General features: G+C 37.9%; 1 protein-coding gene and 1 long non-coding RNA gene across 28 annotated transcripts in view; one reads left to right on the top strand and one right to left on the bottom strand.

Annotated features, from left to right (window-relative positions):
• The window catches only part of LOC116226148 (uncharacterized), a 213,213-nt gene extending 201,252 nt beyond the window's left edge, over positions 1-11,961 (top strand). For 19 of the 23 annotated variants that reach the window (XR_016465751.1, XR_004166253.2, XR_016465755.1 and 16 more), the window contains 4 exons: positions 362-542; positions 1,652-3,585; positions 4,976-5,164; positions 11,873-11,961. This is a non-coding gene — a long non-coding RNA (uncharacterized LOC116226148). Of the gene's footprint in view, positions 1-361; positions 543-1,651; positions 3,586-4,975; positions 5,165-5,510; positions 5,598-11,872 lie in introns of those variants that run through there. The other 4 variants (XR_016465763.1, XR_016465752.1, XR_016465756.1 and 1 more) reach the window with 4 other exon arrangements.
• The window catches only part of FBXW7 (F-box and WD repeat domain containing 7), a 160,047-nt gene that overhangs the window by 1,033 nt on the left and 141,289 nt on the right, over positions 1-17,725 (bottom strand). For all 5 annotated transcript variants that reach the window (XM_031588898.2, XM_090138531.1, XM_090138532.1 and 2 more), the window contains 7 exons: positions 17,001-17,135; positions 12,452-12,575; positions 10,467-10,603; positions 8,736-8,849; positions 5,561-5,742; positions 4,299-4,524; positions 321-531 (listed from right to left, as the gene is read on the bottom strand). In XM_031588898.2, coding sequence (XP_031444758.2) covers positions 321-531; positions 4,299-4,524; positions 5,561-5,742; positions 8,736-8,849; positions 10,467-10,603; positions 12,452-12,575; positions 17,001-17,135 — 1,129 coding nt within the window. The remainder of the gene's footprint in view (positions 1-320; positions 532-4,298; positions 4,525-5,560; positions 5,743-8,735; positions 8,850-10,466; positions 10,604-12,451; positions 12,576-17,000; positions 17,136-17,725) is intronic.

Raw genomic sequence — 17,725 nt, 5'->3', positions numbered from 1 at the left:
CCCTAAATAATACGTCGACTGACTGTTTTGAGATGTCATTTCCTACATATTTCTGTGGCTTATTAGGCTAATATACTCACTGCAAATTTCTCTCAGTTCAGGCCATCTGCCTTTCATAATAGGCAAGTGATTTGAATAGATTAGATGAAATTCCTCTAATTCAGAGGAAGATCATACAGCTGTCATCAGAAAAATGATATTTAAGTTGTAAATGGTCCGTGTCTGTTTCTTTGTGTGAAATGGTTAGAAGGTTTTATATAGGTTCTGCAGCACAGATTACTGCAGGCAGCTTGATTTATATTATGTTAGTTTAAGCTCACCTTGCAATGTCTGTAAACATTGTCCTGTTTTAATGTCCCAGATTTTGACTGTAGAATCAGCATTTCCAGACACGAGTATATTGTCCTTAAGTTCCATTCCACTTGTCAAAGACTGGTGGCCTGTGAGTGTGTGAATGCAGTTTCCTGTCTCCACATCCCAAACTCGGATGGAGGTGTCAAGAGATCCGCTCACCACATGGATACCATCAAACTACAAGAAAGGTAAATCTATTATAAACAATTATAATAGAATCTTACAATGCTCTCTATGGAGGTAGGGGCTATAAAGCATTTAATTCACCAAATCGCCCAGCTAGTGATTTGTGGCATTGTCATTTCCTATGGGGTACTCAGCTGGAGGAGAAAGACATTTAACCATTAGTCTTTCAAATAAAATACAACTCTTAAAAAGAACAGAATCCTGACTGCTGCAGCATACAACAGTAAGAGGCTGTTGTCCTAATAAATAAGTTAACAGCCAAACCTGCTTTTCCACAAGTCAGAGGGACTTTAAGCTGGAGAAAGGAAATAACAGCTATATAAAAACAATACAGGAAAACAGAAGAAAAGGAATTGAAAAATGCTGGGTCTAACTTTTTGTAATCATAATTGTGTGCAGTAAGGAACTTCTAACTTCCTACTCACTGCTGGGAAAAGTATATATGCTAACACAGATGTTCAAATTCTGATTTTCTGGGTATGTACTGATGTACAAAGTAAAAATATGTAGAAGATGAACACATAGAGAAATGAGTTAAGAAATTAGACACTTCTGACAGAGAGATGGAACATGTAGAGAATATAGACGTGAAAAGTAACCTGAGTGAGTGATGATGACACGAGTCAGGGTTCTCACAAAAGGGAGGAAAAAGCAGGAGAGTAAAAACAGCGGGCTTCAAGGAGGAATACTTTAATAAATTGAGTCTTCCTTCCCATGAGGTTTTTATGCATCTCTGAGGGGAAGAAGAGTTCAGGAGAGTTGGCACCTTCTTAAAGACAGAAACTATCCTTGTGAGAAGGAAAGATAGGAGGTGCAGTAATTTACGAAGACCTACTTAGTTGAAGTACAGGCAATTGTACAGAAGCAGAAATGAGATCAAGAGATGCACACAAAGGAGTACACTGGGACAAAATCAGAAAGGCAGAGCACAAAACAAGATAAAACTAGCAAAAGGTGTTAAAGATGATAAAACGCTATTTTGCTTAAATAAAAAAAAAGGGGGGGGGGCGGAAGGCAAAAAGATTTTAAAAAGCTCATTTAAGCTGATTGAGAAGAAAAAGAAATACCAGATGAGGCTATTTCAGGATATTTAACTTTTTTTTTGCTTCAGTCCTCAGCCATCTGAGTGTAGGCTAACACCAGTGACAACTGAATACGAGCTTCCACTAGAATGGAGAAAAAACACACATACAGCAAAGTTGTTTTAAGACCATCATAGAGACAGCTGATGCTATTTTAAGAACTCATGGAAGATAGACAAGACTTCAGATGGCAGGTACAATTTCGCTCTTTATTCAAGGACGGGAGATGGGAGAATATGGATCAGTCAGTGTAACTTCAATTTACAGAAGGAACTAACAAATAATACTTGGTGCAAGGATACTATCAGTTCACAATGTAGCTCACAGAGTAGTTAGACACATCAGTAAGAGCTCTGAAGGTCTGGCATTTAGTATTTTCATTAGGATTTGTGTGACATTCAAAATGATAGAACCCGACCCAAAGCGATGCATGAAAAGTCAAGAGAGAATTATGAGGATCTGAGCTTGGCCAAGAATACATGAGGGTAAAACTGCAGCCTGGAATAGCCAGAGCAAACTAACACTGTTTGTCCATGTGGGCTTACTGGTATCTTGTAACAGAGAAGAGAGAACCCAGCTATCTGGCTGCTTCTTTTTGTAAAACCTCTTCAATCTCAGAACAGCTTACATCTCTACCTGTAGTCATGGTTGAGTGGCACTTTGGTTCAGAAGCTCTAAGGAGCAATTGGCACGTGCAGACTGCTGACTGGAATACATTGCATGTCCAGTGAAAATTTACTAAAAAACACACACTCTGGTATCCAAAATAGAGATATGCTAAACAATACTCATAAAATAACTCTTCCATTACAGCAAGCATTGCTAAGACTTTAACGAGAATTCTGCATCCTGTTTTCTGCACTGTACTTCCAAGAAAGCATGTGAAATAATTTGAGTTTGGATAAAGGAATCAGGAATGATGAGCAGCCAGCACACTTGTTGGGTGAAACACAACAGAATGGACTTAAAGAAAGACTGATGCAAAAAAAAATAGACTCTTTTCTTCCTCTCCTCTCATTTAACTATATTCTACATGCATAAAGTATTCAGAAAGAGAGCTTTAAAGCTGAGCGTCAAGACAAACTACTTCAATACTGCTGCAGTTAAACAGTGATTCATATCAGAGGTTGTACTGTGTCTTGTGAGGCAACCTGATTACTCTTAAATTGTTGCATAAAGATCTCTAACAATTGTTTGAGGGTCACAAATGGGGAAATACTAAAATATAAGAGAATCTACTATGGGGCAGGGGTGGGGAAGACAGGTGTGCTGTTCAGCCTCATTATTCTATTTATGGGCTGTTTCAGCAGAAGCTCACCTTTCAATTTCAACAAATTGGAATGTCCTAAAACTCTAAGTACCTGTAGCCTTCTGCCCCCTCCAAGTTCCACTTACAAGCTACAAATACTACCAGCACGTGCAACATAATCCAATTATTTGACCCTTAATTACTCTATTAGTTGAGTAAGACATGTATATTCACCAACTGGAACAAGAGCCACCAGTGAAGATAAGGTAGAGCAACACACACCATTCCCAAACTGCACCAGCTGAGATAAAACCATAATATGAGGTAGGTAGTGAAGCATTTTTAACCTGTTTGCTGCTTGTCTCAAATACTCCGCAGTGCATGAATGTAAGAGAAGAGATGGTGACTTGAAAAATATATAGTAAAATTTATCAAAAAAGAAAACCATTTGATCTATTATGGTGAAAAACACCTTTTCAGGAAAGCATTTAAGAAAAATGTCTGCAGCACAGAGCTTTTTTCTGTGCTGCAAACTAAACTAGTTACATGCCGAATGCAGTTTCCCAGTTGTGAACTGTATTTGTTGTTAATTTCTTTTTTGAGTCCTGCCAGATTGCAATGAGAACAGGCACAAGCATGAAATTAATTTCTTTCTGCCTGGAAATGATGCTTTCACTCCGTGAATGAACAAGATGATCTTTTGGAATGGTAAAGGTAAGAAGAGTCTACATGAGCTCTGTGTATGACTTTGCCAGCATAGCTCTGGTGAAGTCAGGCGAGAGGTAAACTGGCCGTGCCATACACTGGTACCAAGAATGATCTGCATCTACAATAACACGTCTCTGCTGACAAAGCCTCAGAACTGTAGATACAGCCTTTGCTCAGAACTAGTAAAATAAAGACTTAAGTCAGGGTATTACATTTCAGGTTCATCCTTACTATGAATTACAGTTTGGAACTAGAGGATGTGACTACAAAATAAGGATAAACAGATTTGCTTAATTCAGAACATTAATCGAATGGGGTTTCTGGCACATTTTCAAATACTGTATTATCTAATATATTTAAATAGTAACATTAGAACTTCTTTTGGGGAAGCCAAAAGCATACCTTCAAAAGACATACAACATTTAAAGAACACCTAACAAACAACCCCAAGCCCTGCAAAAGTACGTAACTTGACAGGACAGAGATTTGGGCTTTATTGCACTATGGGCTTTAAAAGTACTCTTCTGATAAAAAAAAACAAAGCAACACAGCCTCTAAATTAAGGCAACATATAACAAAGAGGAGAAAATGGAGAAGGGGAATATCACAGATGCCCCAGTATTCTTGTGGCCTATATAACTCTGGAGCAGGTACTCACAATTTAATAAAAGAGGTGAAAGGCACTGTGTTCATATAAGCAGCAGATGAAAATCACTTACCTGTAATGAATAGACTCTGTTAGTATGCCCTTGCAGCGTGTGCAGACAGGTCTCGGTCTCTGGATCCCACACTTTGACCATAAAATCATATGCACCACTTACAACCCTTCTGCCATCATACTGAACGCATCGAACTGCAGCTACGTGGCCCATCAGAACATGTAAACACTGGCCAGTCTCTATGTCCCAAACTCTCAGTGTAGCATCTCGAGAACCACTGACCACTCTGGAGGAACAAGAAAACCCCTCCTATATTTAGTGTTGGAAATAAAAGCATTAAAACAATGAGATGGTTATAAATCAGTTACAAGTTTTCATCTGGGATACTAGATAGCAGTCGTCCACTAGGCACCAAAGATCTGCTTTGGTATGACATTTTATTAGGGATGCAAATGATTTGAGTGCGTTTCTTCCTTGCTCTTCTCATCTCTCCAGGATCTATTTGATATAATTAGCAATCTCTATTTAAAAAGCACTTCAGTCTTGAACAGCAAAATGATGCCATGAGAAACTATGTGGACTATTGTATCCATCCATGAAAGCTTATGAATATGCCGAGTTCAAATTAGCACTTTGAGCTTCCTGCTTAAATGACTGAATTAACTAATTATAACAATTAAAGAAGATCTTTAGAAGTTATACTTTTAGCAAAGGAATGGTTATTCTGCTTTTTTTAGGCAAGCACAGAAGTGAGAAGGAATTAATATTAGTGGCACAGATAAAGAAAAACCTCAGCATTCTTCAAAAATGAAGAAATGTAACCAGCAGGCACTCTGACAACAGCACTACACCACAGCCAAGTAAAGCAGCTCTGCCAATGTTCCTTAAATCAAGACCTGAATTTCTACTGCAGAAATTATGATACAGTAAGTTAATATTTTAATAAAGTACCACACCAACGATACTTAAGTCACTCTGCAAAATGAGAAAGTCTGTAACATTTACAAAAAGCTAAGAATAAGTTATTCAGTGTGGTAGACTGAATCAGGTTGTAACGAGGAATGAGTTTTAGAATAAGATAAAAGACGGCTTTATAAAGTTCCCGACTCTCTTAGTTTTCTGTTCCTTAATTAATACTTTTATACTTTTGCTTCTATTAATAATCTCCTCCCTCAGTCAACTGACGTACTTTAGTTTGGATGCTCTGCCTGTTTTGTATTTCACTCAGTGTCTGATCAGACAACCGAATTTAACAAGTGTTTGTATGAACAGAGTGCAGATTAGAAGCCGGACTGTTGCTGTAGCTTTGGACAGAGGCTTACCTCTTCTCGTGGAGATGCATGCAGCGCACCGTGGAGGTGTGTCCATACAAAGTATGTATGCATTCTCCAGTCTCAGCATTCCAGACTTTCAAAGTCCGATCTGTAGATCCACTGATGATGATGTTGTCCCTCATCTGTGATGACCAGACTCCACCTGTATGTCCAACTAATGTTCTCAAGCACTGAAAAGAAACATGCAGCTCAGTTACTGTTCTGACAGACTTTAACACAAGTTTTAGAAATAGTAATCAAGGAGGTAACAGTAGTGTGTTATAGCAAGAGCCAAAAGGCTCCTGGGGATTGCTTTGCTCTTGAACTAAAAATTTACATCTGCTAGAAAATGCCCATTAAGTTTCTCTCTCCACTGCAGGTACTTGGACTGTAAGGAACTTTCCCTATGATCTTGCTTTTGATAGACTGTCTTTGCAGAGTTCTACAAGATGCATTTTGTAGCCCTGAGTCTTCATCTTGGCAGTTTTTCTGAGTCATTGCAGATTTCCAATATGTTTCTGAAGCATAAACATTAGAATTGGAGAGAGCATTCACTTTGTAGTTTTATCACCAATCTATAAACTATTCTCTTATTTAATGTTTCTGCTTATTTACCCAAGAAACAGCACATTCTGTAAGCTACAGCTACGGCATCAACACTGTGAAATGACATTTCCAACCTTCTACAGATATCACTGTTGCCCAGGAGAGAATCCCACGTTACACACACGTGGCTGGCCTTCTCTGATACTAGTTGTGTGACATGATTTTTCACCATGTAGGAAGAGTGATTGCTCACACTTTCTTCTATAAAACCTCACCCACTCTGGAACAATGTTTTGTCTCCATCTCCGTCTGTATTCCTTACAAGTCACGACTGTATATGCATTTTCATCAAGCAGCAGTAAGTGCTAATTAGTACAGACAAGAACAGATCTTTGCAAGACCCCTCTAGAAAGATACTCCATACAGATTCTGCATTTACATTAATAACATGATCTCGCTAATTACCCACTTTCTAACCCATTTAAATATGTGCCATGTTGATTTTTGCACTGCTCTATTTTCTTTAGTTGTGTCATGGGATACTGTCTTGCAGTGCAGACAGCCATCTATTTCAGCATTATTATTTTTATCAGGCCAACCTGTACCTGCATCAGCAAAGAGGTCAAGACAGTCTGATGATCTCTTTTTCTGTAATCTAATGCTAAGTGGCATTAATATCCGTGGCCCTTCTCCGTTAATGACTCCTTTTTACGTAGTCTAATATTTTTTTTTATCTGAGATAAGGTATCCTAAAAATCCAATCTTCCAGTTTACTCAGTTTAAATATTGATACATTTTAGCTTCCTTCTGTTGGGAAAAAAAACACCTATTTTACCCCATAGGTAACTTTAGAAACCAATCCCAGAATACAGCTGTCTGAATCAGCTGTAATAAAATACGCCCCAGCTTTAGTGGTTGTTTTTAATGCCCTTTCAAATTTCTGTTGAAATATTCTATCATTGCTGCATGCTGGATTTCCATCATATGAATTTTCTTCAAACATAAGTACTTATTCTGCATCAGCAATCAACAGCACACTAATTTCTACTGTAATATCCTTTCTAACAAACATCCTTACATTTCTGCTGTACTTACATTTCCAGTTCTTCTACCAGTTTTCTGCAGTTTTGCTTCCTAATTCACTCCTAGCAATTCCATCTTTTTAATTTCATAACTGCTTTTCACTTTTACAGCTCTCCAACTTTTTTTTTTTTTTCTTAAGTAAGTTTCCACTGATTTGTTCATATTTTAAGAAATCATCCTTCTAAAGCAGTAAGAACACAGAATCCTTACTCTGGGCTTTACATCTGTCAAGGGGATTGTTTAGCCATGTTCATTTGCAAAGATCAACCCCTAGGGTTCTTTTTATTTTATTAATTCTCCACTACCAGTAAGCATAAGGGCCAATACAGCCCACATAAGGGCTAATACAGCCCTCTTGCACATACAATATTTACCTCTAAGGTTTAGGGTAAATAGTCACATTAGAATCTGAAATTATTTTCACACAAATTACTGAACATCGATTGGTAAGTTATGCTACCACAATCAATTTCATACATTTAAAAGAACATTTTGCTTTTGAGAGGCCCGTATATAAAAAGCAAGTATTTTTCATCTCAGTTTAGCCTGCCTCTTCAGGTAAAATATGAAAAATTTACCATGGGTTCCTTTGTTAGACAGTTTGTTGCAGAAAGCTGGGAGAGGTAGGGAGAGGCTGCCTATTGCTTTGGATTTTATTCTTTCCCACTGTAGTATTTATAAACTTGTCAAGGCATTATTAGGCATGCAAAGACAAATCCTTTACTCGTTCAATTTGAACATCATCAAGTTAATCTCAAAAACTGTCCTGTGTTCAAATAACTGTATTGTTAAAACAATACAGAGTCTATATGATACTAGTTTAAATGGGAAAAAATACTATTGCTCTGTGGCCTTTTCTATAGCTATATGGAACTGTTTGCTGAGTAGCTGTGATGTTCTAACATGAGTGAAATGCTCAGTACTGTCTTTTTGATTGCACATATTGTTTTGCTTCTCTAAGCCAAAATTAAATTATTGAAGCTTATTAAATTCCTGCCTGAGCTGGATCTAATTTAATAGGAAATATTTAAACCTAAAGCAAGTTACACTTTTTTTTTTCTCCTGTGGCTCAGCAGTATAGCAGCTTAGAATGAAAAACAAACTGCATTGGAAAACAGAGCCAGTAAAATCAACACACCATTTCAATAACTTAAAAGCAACAGAAAGAATGATAGAAGAGAAGTCAGATCTAGAGGAGTAAAACAAGGCTAAATTAAGCTTTAAGGAAGATAAAGCAACATATCTGTCCAAATTCTTTAGAATCCATGTCACAAATGACTCCACGAGAATAGAAGAATTGCCAAGAGAACAAGGATATATGCCAGCAGTAGCATGAGCAGCATTGTAATTTCACATCAAGGTGACTTTTTTGATCCAGTCTGTGTGCAGGGGAAGATGACCCGAATGTCTACCATTCGCTTTCCTGAATCTTTCACTAGGCAGCCCCAAACACCAGTCTGGGTGTGGTTGGGCAAAACAGTGATATTTTCAACCTGTATCCAAGTGCTAACTGGTAGCCCATTTCCTAAGAAATCCATCCATGCCATCCACTTACCTTGCCCGTTACTGCTGACCACACCTTTAATGTATTGTCATCAGAGCCACTCACTATCCGGTTCCCGCAGAACTGAAGGCATGTGATCACATGATCATCATGGCCTTTGAGCACCTGGCAGTGAAAAACACAAAAACTGAACTCAGGAGATCAGAAAAAAGCAGGAGAAACAAAGTGCCATTCTGATTCATAAATTATAAAATGCTAGAGTTGCTTCAAAAATAATTCGGACCCTTAATCCTGTGTGTCAAGTCTCATTTACTGCCAGCTGGGACCAAAGAAGGTATTTTCCTTCTTCCGTGGACTAATGCTGCACTGCTTGTCAAATGTACTGTGGGGATTTTAAACCTCCTACAAGTACCAGGATAAATGAGTAATGAAAGTAGGAAAGATTAGTTGCTGGACATTGCTCAATTCCTCTGCAGTTATTCCCTCTCTTTATTTTTTAATTCTTTTTTTTTTCCTCCCTTGGACTTCCACCTTTTAAGATGTTTTGAGCTTCACCGATCTTGAACAAAAATGATAGCATTGTATTATTTCCTGCATATTTGTATTTCTATGGTCAAGACCAAACATGCCTATTTTTTTCCTTTCCAACCAACCACTGTCATCTATTAAATGTGAAGCTGCACCGAAGTCAAAAACTGTAAACCGTAAACTAAATTAAGTACAAAAAAAAGGCAATCATTTAAAGGCTGGAAATGTGGACTGGAATGGTACCCTGCAGAAGTAGAATCTTCAATATGTGATGTGAGAAATACTGCAATTCAGTATATTTTACTAAAATATGGCACAGTTATCAGAATACAGAGAATGAGAAGGAACAAGGAATGGCTTTATTTAGGATATTTGAGCATTTCGCAAGATGTTCATTGAAACGAAATGGGCATTTGGCTAATGCCCGAGGCTGTAATTTTAATAATAATTCCAAGATAACTTGATGTGGCATATCAAGGCAAGAAACACGGAGCCACTGCTGCAGACATACATGAGTCACGGCCAAATAAACAGCAGGATCTACCCAAAGGTTTGTCACAGGAATCTTTTTGTGCTTATTGTTTTGTTGTACAGGAATCAAGACAAGGAAATTGGCTAAAAGGATAGGAATATGGTTTTTTCTTCATGGTTCTGACTGCTAGCTCAATACCAGGTTTGATTAGACAGCTGTTAATTTATTTTAAAATGGTCTGTAGCTATTGCTTCATAACTTTATATTGGAAAAGCCATAATGAGAATATGAAATCAATATCATTAAATATTTCAATGTTCAAAAAAAAAAATCTTAACATGGAACAAAATTACCATCTCCTGTTGCTCAATTTATAAAAATATCTATAAATAAAGCATGAAATGATCACAGAATAGTTGTGGAATATTTTTGTGTTGGTAAGTGGCCCACGAGTGTGTATGTTTGATTTTAAATATAAGTATTTCCAATCAAGTCTGGGGGATTATCTCCCACAGACGTGCACGGCCATTCACCAGATTCTGCAGAGTTTTTTAAAACAGCAGCGAAAGAGTTTTGCTGCATAAACCCTTACATTTTGATTTGCAAATACAGCGCTCAGAAATTAATGTAAAAACACGGTAAGCTAACATACAAATGATTGCCTTTCTGTAGCAATGCAGTGCTTTTTGTGCATGGCTAGTTCGACTTGTCTGAAGGGAAAAAAATAACCCGAGTGGATCCTGCTTAGTTCATGGCACCCTACACACAGCCCAGCAACTCACCTTAGGCGATTTAAGTTCTCCTCGCCGCCAGTTGGTATCAATTCTGTGTTGTCGAATATACGCGCTCTTCCACGGACTGTGTATAAAGCCTGGTTTTATTACTTTCCTTCTTTTGATATGTAATGGTTCATCAATCCCTAAAATGGATTTAAAGAAAAAAAAAAAAAAAAAAGGGGGTGGTGGCAGGAGGGACTGATGAGTCCACCCCCAATAAAACAGCTTTTCTCCCTCCTAAACCTTACAGTGATCTCCGAAATTAAATACAGTATCAACATAACAACCTCCTGACAGAGAATTCTGCTCATCTTCTCCATGCCAGTATTTGCTTTTTGTGTCAGTGACCCCACCCTGCTCCTCAGCTCTCTGTACTACCATCTTTCTTGCCTTCCAAGCATAATCATTACTGTAATCATGTGGTTGAAAATGCTCATTTTCATCACTCCCTGCCAGCAATCTACTTGCTTGGTTTTGAATCCCTTATTCTGAGGAAATGTAGCAGAATATTGCCTTTTCACCTGACTATCATCTACAACCATTCATACTCCCATTCTGAAGCCCTTCAAAAAATCCTCCTCTCTAGTTGCGCATCTTCATTACCTTTAAGTACCCCGTGACTCTTGACCTCTTCATTTGTTATTTTCAAAAAGCTGTCCTCGCCTGGCTTCGGTTTAGGTAGACTTGCACCCTGTCTGAATTGACATTTAAGAGGTAGCACTTCATTTCATATTTCTTATTGCATTTTGTGTCTTTTTCTTTTTGGCCAATTCTCTTTCCCACCTATCCATCTTTTCTACATAATTCTCTTTCTCCACTGCATGTCTCTACTAGCCTAACCTATGACTGTTGCCAGTACATGGATTTCACTCTTCTGCTTTTAGCCCCCTTTCCCGTGTTTCCATCTGAAAATTTTGAATTAAGAGAGCTTTCATGTTACTGTGCATCTCACCAGGTCTGAATAGTCTACAATCCTGTTTAAGCAGTGCTCTCATGCCTGGCCAGATTATTTTCTAATTCTCAGCTCACAAACATAGACTTAACACCCCTCACTGTTTTCCTTTTTCCTCATCTGTCCTCTCAAAGCATTTTTCACTGAAATTTGTAAGAGGAGAATCTTTAGATAAGATTTATGAGGTTAGACACCTGATTTCCATTGCAGAAGAACAACTCATTAATTTAGGGGCCTTTAAAAGTAGCCAGCTACATTCACGCTATCATCATTTTTAAAGCCTCTGCACAGACCTGTCCCCACATCCTTGTCTCGGTGCTGAGGCAGACAGGACAGTACCAGCATTTGCCTGTGTCCGGAAGGACACTGCTCTGAAGCTGCATGCATGTGCTTGGTCTCCCAGACTGCTCGGCCGTGTATTTCTGCTTAACAAGTTTACATTTTTCTTATTTTCATACAGGTGCTTATTTCCCTGGGAGTCTTTTATTGCCCATTCGTAGTACTGCTGAACCACCCTATCTTCCTGACTGGGCAGGAGGCAGCGAATCAACATGGCTTATGGAATGCATCCTCTTCTCTGAGCAATCGATTTCCACCTTCTTCTCCTACGCTGTGAAATTTCTCTGTTAATTTTCCTACAACTGACATGAAATCACAGTGCACGTTCTACACAACCAGTGTAGGTTTCTCTCCTGCAAGGCAATGCTCATCTCAGCTCTTATTTGCTTTGGTCGTATTTTGAATAAAAGCTATCCTTAACCAGGAAAAATTAGTGTATTTTAAAACCCATATACGTGTTATACCTTATGCATATTAAGTTCAAACTTAAGTAGTCTAGTTTCATTTCTAGTACTCCGCAGATTACTTCTGCTTCCTACTTTTAACAAAGATATGCACTACGTAGCTCAAAGGACCCCTAGCTGTAAATTTAAAGTCACCCAAATTCCCTTCATAAAACTTTAAGCTTATTATGTAAACGAGCTGCACTTTTTGACAGCAACACTTTGACCATTACATTCATCTTTTTGCTCAGCCCTACCTTCCTCTTTGCATTTCTCTCTCCAGAGAAGATTATCTTCAGCCAGAATCCTCCAATAACGGCACGTCTGGGCTGCCTGCAGAAGGTCCCTGGGTTCCAGGAATGACAGCACGTACAGTGCCAGCTGTAAGAAAAGAAAGGGAGGTTTCTAAATTGCTTTTGAAAGGAAAAGTGAAGTAACTCCAAGCATTATCACACATCAGAGGCTGAAATACAGAAAATTGAAACAATGAATTATTAAATGATCTCAGAAACTTAACAGAGCTACAGCTTGTTCCAGTGGGCACATGAGAAGTACAGCAATCATCTTAAATAACTAAATCCATACAGATCACATCAAAAATGTATATTATTTGCAAGAGACTAGATGTCAGCTGAAATCACTGGCTATTATGCTTTTTTAAAATGTCATCCATATTACTTTGAACCGTTGCCAGATGTACTGAAATAATTGTGCCTGTGATATTTTATCTAATAAAAGTTATTCTGAGAGTTTAACCAGAAAATACCACCACACTTACTATGTGAACAAATTAAGGATGCTGGGATGAAAAAACATCACACCGTAAGCTCAAACAGAGAAAATGTAAACGCTACTTGTCCTCAAGTTCAAAAGTACTCTGCAGCTGCAGAAAATCCAGTAATCACATTGCTCAAGTTCTAATTAGGATGCGAGCGTACACTTAAGTGCTGCTACAGGGAGTTTTATGCACTTGGATGCAAAAGGACTAAAATAAGTAACTGATATTACACACTGTATTTGTTACCAGGAAAAGAAAAACAAAAACAACAAACAAGGGAAATTCCAGTATGCTGCGTAAGGTGAACTGAAGTTGAACTTCACTTTTCTGTGTGACAATGTTAAATGTTACTGGTAGAGCTCAGATCTCAGCTGAGTTGAGCAAAGCCACATAATGACCATGATAAGTCTCCCAAAATTCCAGAAATATCTTCAGATGGCCTGGAGCCTTAAAAAGGGACAGAGGCATCTAAAACACGAACCAAAATACGGTGATAGATATCCTTAAAGGTATTCTGGATGAATGACTACAGCTTTTCTATTGAGCAGCAACAATGCATTTCTCCAGTCATGGAAAATGAAAATAGAAGAGGCAGGAAAGTGGCTTCCATGACTGAAGTCTCCACAGAAAGAACAACGTTGATAAAAAGTGATGCACAGAACTACTTACATTTAGAAATACTGGGGTCTTTGTCAATACTAGGATGCAAAAGTTGTCAGGAAAATCAGATCATCCACATTTATTGCTGCTTGACATATCTTTTTGTGCTTAGCATCTTTGTATTTAATTTTTAACTGGAGTTATGTTGTATATAAATAGAATCTGCCTTTCAAAGAAGCACAGACTGAAATTCACTAAGGAAGTTGTAACTGTAGGCTGTTGACCTCAGCAGATTTTTAACGTTATTATGTGAGAAACGTTTACTTGTATTAATCTAGCCCAGCCAGTAACTGAGCAGGAAATAAAAATTCAGCATGTCAGGCCTCTTGGCATTCTGATTGCAATTACACACCTTGTTGGCAAGTCATCACCTGCAGCTCACATTGAGCATGTAGGACTCCACATTTGCTGGATATGTGCCTTAACTTGCACCCTAGATCCCACGTACATCCCAGGCTATAAAGCTGAGGAACGATTACTCTGTCCCTACTCGTTTGTGGAGTGAGAATTTAATGTGTGCTGTAAGGCTCCCTGACACAAAAACAACAACTGTACTTGTGTCCTTTTCGACTCTGTCTTAATTCCTGATATGGAACATTATTTATGACACGTTTCCTAAGACACATCAGATAGATGGCCTTGTACGCAGCAAGGCTCATAACATGAAACAGATCCTTTCCTTTTCTGTTAGATGCTCCTTAACTGACAGAAGATTTTGTTTAAATATCACTTGTCCTATCTACATGGGTATGGACATTTGCTAAGATAGTGTTAATTAAAATCTGTGAGCCAACTGATTTTAAAACAGCTTACATATGGGTGACATTTATTTTAGACTATATTTGGCTAAATAGTCATCAAGGGTCAACACAGCTCACAGTTGACTTTAGGATTAGCAGTGTACAAAAGATGGAGGCCCTTTGTCTCACTTTGTGGAGTTAGCTATGAGACAGCTTCAGGTAGCAGAGAGCTGACCTTGACTCAGCCGTACTGAGGCCTGCTCCCTTCTGCAGCACTAAGAAAACCCAACCATACACTGTGTCTCGCTTGTTCTCCTAATGTACCAAGGCACCAATACTATTTCTTTGGCTAATTTTAGCAGCATTCCTTATCTGTTGATTTCTAGACTTGACTTTCACAAACAAATAATTTCAATAATTATTTCTAATTGCTCTGTAAGAAAACAAATATTCATTTCAGTTAATTGTTTGACTGCAGGTTTCCTCAGGGGGAAGGCAAACATTTTCTTGGTTATTCAGATATTAAGTTACTGTCTTTCTATTGCTGAAAACATTTTTGAAGGAGAGGCCTCCTGCCCAAATCAGCTTCATATTCTCATTAGGTAATAAAATCACTGCAGTACATACAATACTGGGCTACCTATAGATGTTAATGCAGAGTGACAGCTCAAGAGAGCATGCTTTCACAGGATGCTGGCACTGGTAGAGAAGCCTGCTTGCAGAATTACTGACCCTACCAAATTATTCTTCTCCCCACACTTACTCATCACCCCCCACTGAAGCCAGTAGCAGGGGACAGAGTCATCGAACAGATCTGACTTAAACAATCTTCAGAAATGGAGAGGAAACGGAGTTGGCTTCATAGAGAATTTTTGGTTAATTTTGGTGACAGCAACTGGGGCTTAGAAGGCAAAAATTGTTTAAGCCAGCTTCCAGGGCCAAGTCAGCCTTTCATGCAGCTAAGCACCCGACAATTTTACAGTTTCAGGAAGCAAGAATGACCACTAAAAATAAATTAAACACAAGTATTTTACAGTGGAGTCAGGTAACAAATAAGAGATAAGGAACATAGTTATTTAGCTGTTTATTTTACAGCTTTCTGTGAAAAAACTGCTAAAACTGAAATAACAGCAATATCATTAATTACAGTGTATCTACATCAACTACTTAAGTTAGCTCTGGTCACTAAGACTTGCAAAGAAAGACAATTCATCCGTGACTCACTGTGATCAATTAGTGCATTTCCAGATGCAACAGGTGCAGAAGTAACAAAATGCCCTCTGTTGTCTCAAATCTAACCTCCTGATTCCTTCCTCAGCCTCTGAACTAAGGGGCAGCCTCTTTACGAGGTCTGCACCACCACAGAAGTCCTATTAAACTTTTCTCTTTCCCCAGTGTCCTCTACATACATGAACAAGGCTAGCACAGAGTGCTTATCCACATGCTTATGTCATGTGTTCTAAGTTAACATTCATCACATAACGTGCTTCCAATGCTAACAAATGCTAACTAGTAACTGCTAACTAGCTGTGACATTTCCTCATCCATGAAGATCTGATGGAAAGAAGGGTCATGCACATCTAAGTATTTCAAAAATAGAACATGATCAGAAAGAACGTCAAGAACAGGAGATACAGAACTCTCTTCACAGTAAATAAGAGCACACTAACCACAGTAACCAAACACCAGCTCCAGAATACCTATGAAGAACTTGTTTTCAAATCTGTCAGTAAACAAAGACATACGAACATCAACCTTCATGCAAATTTTCACATGGCAAACTCAGCACACATCAGATATGGCAAAAGAAGATGCACTTCCTCCTCTCTTCAGACAGGAAAACAGTTCCCATTCACTAAAATCAATTAATATCAGAAGTATAGTTTCTAAAAGTACTAAAACACATTTAACAGCTGTATTACAGTGGCTTGATACTCTTTCATCCCAAACCCCATGTTCTAGTTGTGAGAATACCAAGCATTACTCTTCTACAGACAACATTTACTTACTTACAAGAGCTGAAAATCACACACACTCAAATCTAAGTCTTAGCTTCTCTTTAACCTGATACAACATGATCTGATTTGCAGAAAAGGATTTACTGCAATATATCCAGTTAATTAGGGCTTGGCTTTATCCTTAGCAAGAAGGGCTTTTCTGAGCTTATTTCTGGTGGGGTTTATTGATGTAGACTTTAAGACTTAGTTTGTTTAAAATAAATTTTAAAAAATAATATTCACAAAAAAGCACACTACTTAAAGCATTAAACGGTAATGCTTATACTTCCAGAATACCGTACAGAAAGGTCATGCAGCTGGAGGGAATTTTTTTGTGTGCACTCTCTGAAAGAACTAGTTCTCAGTATAAAAATAAAGTCAGCCCAATTAAGATACAGAGATACCTGAAAGCTCCTGGGATTTTAAGGAGTCATCCATATTTCTAGGTATTAGAATTGCAACAAAAACACAAAGGTGTGTAACTGTAAAATAATGGTTACTATGTTACAGCAGTAGGTCAACTTAGGGACCTTTTTAACATCAGTTTATACCACTATGTTGAAAAAAAATTGAATGCCACAATGAGCAAGGAAGTATTTAAAAGGTGGTGACTTGAACCCGTATTTCTCACCTCTTTTGGGAGCAAGGAAATGAAGTCTCTTTGAAACTGGGGTTCTATCACTTGCATCATGTGTTTCACTTGTGTTGGTTCACAACTGTCAATGAGTTCATCTAAAGCAAGTAATTTCTCTGGTCCACTCCAGCTCTGCAAGAAAAAACAAAACCAACAAGCTTAGTCTGTATCAGCAAGCAACTTTGCTTTGCCAAAAATGCAAGTTGAGTTTCCTTGTCCAAGCATATTAGAAGGCAGCAAGAGAAACGCTCATGTAAATTACACAAAAATGAGAATTTAATCAACACAAAATATTCAAAATTACTACACTGATTCTTAAGCTAAGAAAGAATTTATTATACACACACATACAGATTAGCAATTAAGTACATAATAATATTTAATAATAATAATTAAAATAATTAAGCTTCTTTTGAAGTTGATGAAATTTATGCACATATTACTGACAACAAAGGGGTTGAAATAAAATTTGTTTTTTTCTCCATTGTACATTCAAGTGAGGTAACTTTTAACCTTGATGTATCATCTGATAGACCAAAGACTTGAAACTGAATGAGAAGAAAGGAAAGGAACTTGCTCCAGAAATATACTGCCTGCTGGTTACTACGGTACGTCCCTGTGTGACAATGCTGTATTTCAGAATCCTGGCTATAAAGCAACACATATTTGTAGGTATCAATTTACACTTGAATAAACAGGGAATTTTGGCTGGTAATTTTCTT

This window comes from Phasianus colchicus, chromosome 4 (assembly GCF_987193195.1).
Source record: "Phasianus colchicus chromosome 4, bPhaCol1.hap1.1, whole genome shotgun sequence".
Taxonomy (NCBI): Eukaryota; Metazoa; Chordata; class Aves; order Galliformes; family Phasianidae; genus Phasianus; species Phasianus colchicus.
Note: the sequence above shows the minus strand (reverse complement) of the source record. Positions and strands in the feature narration are given on the sequence as shown.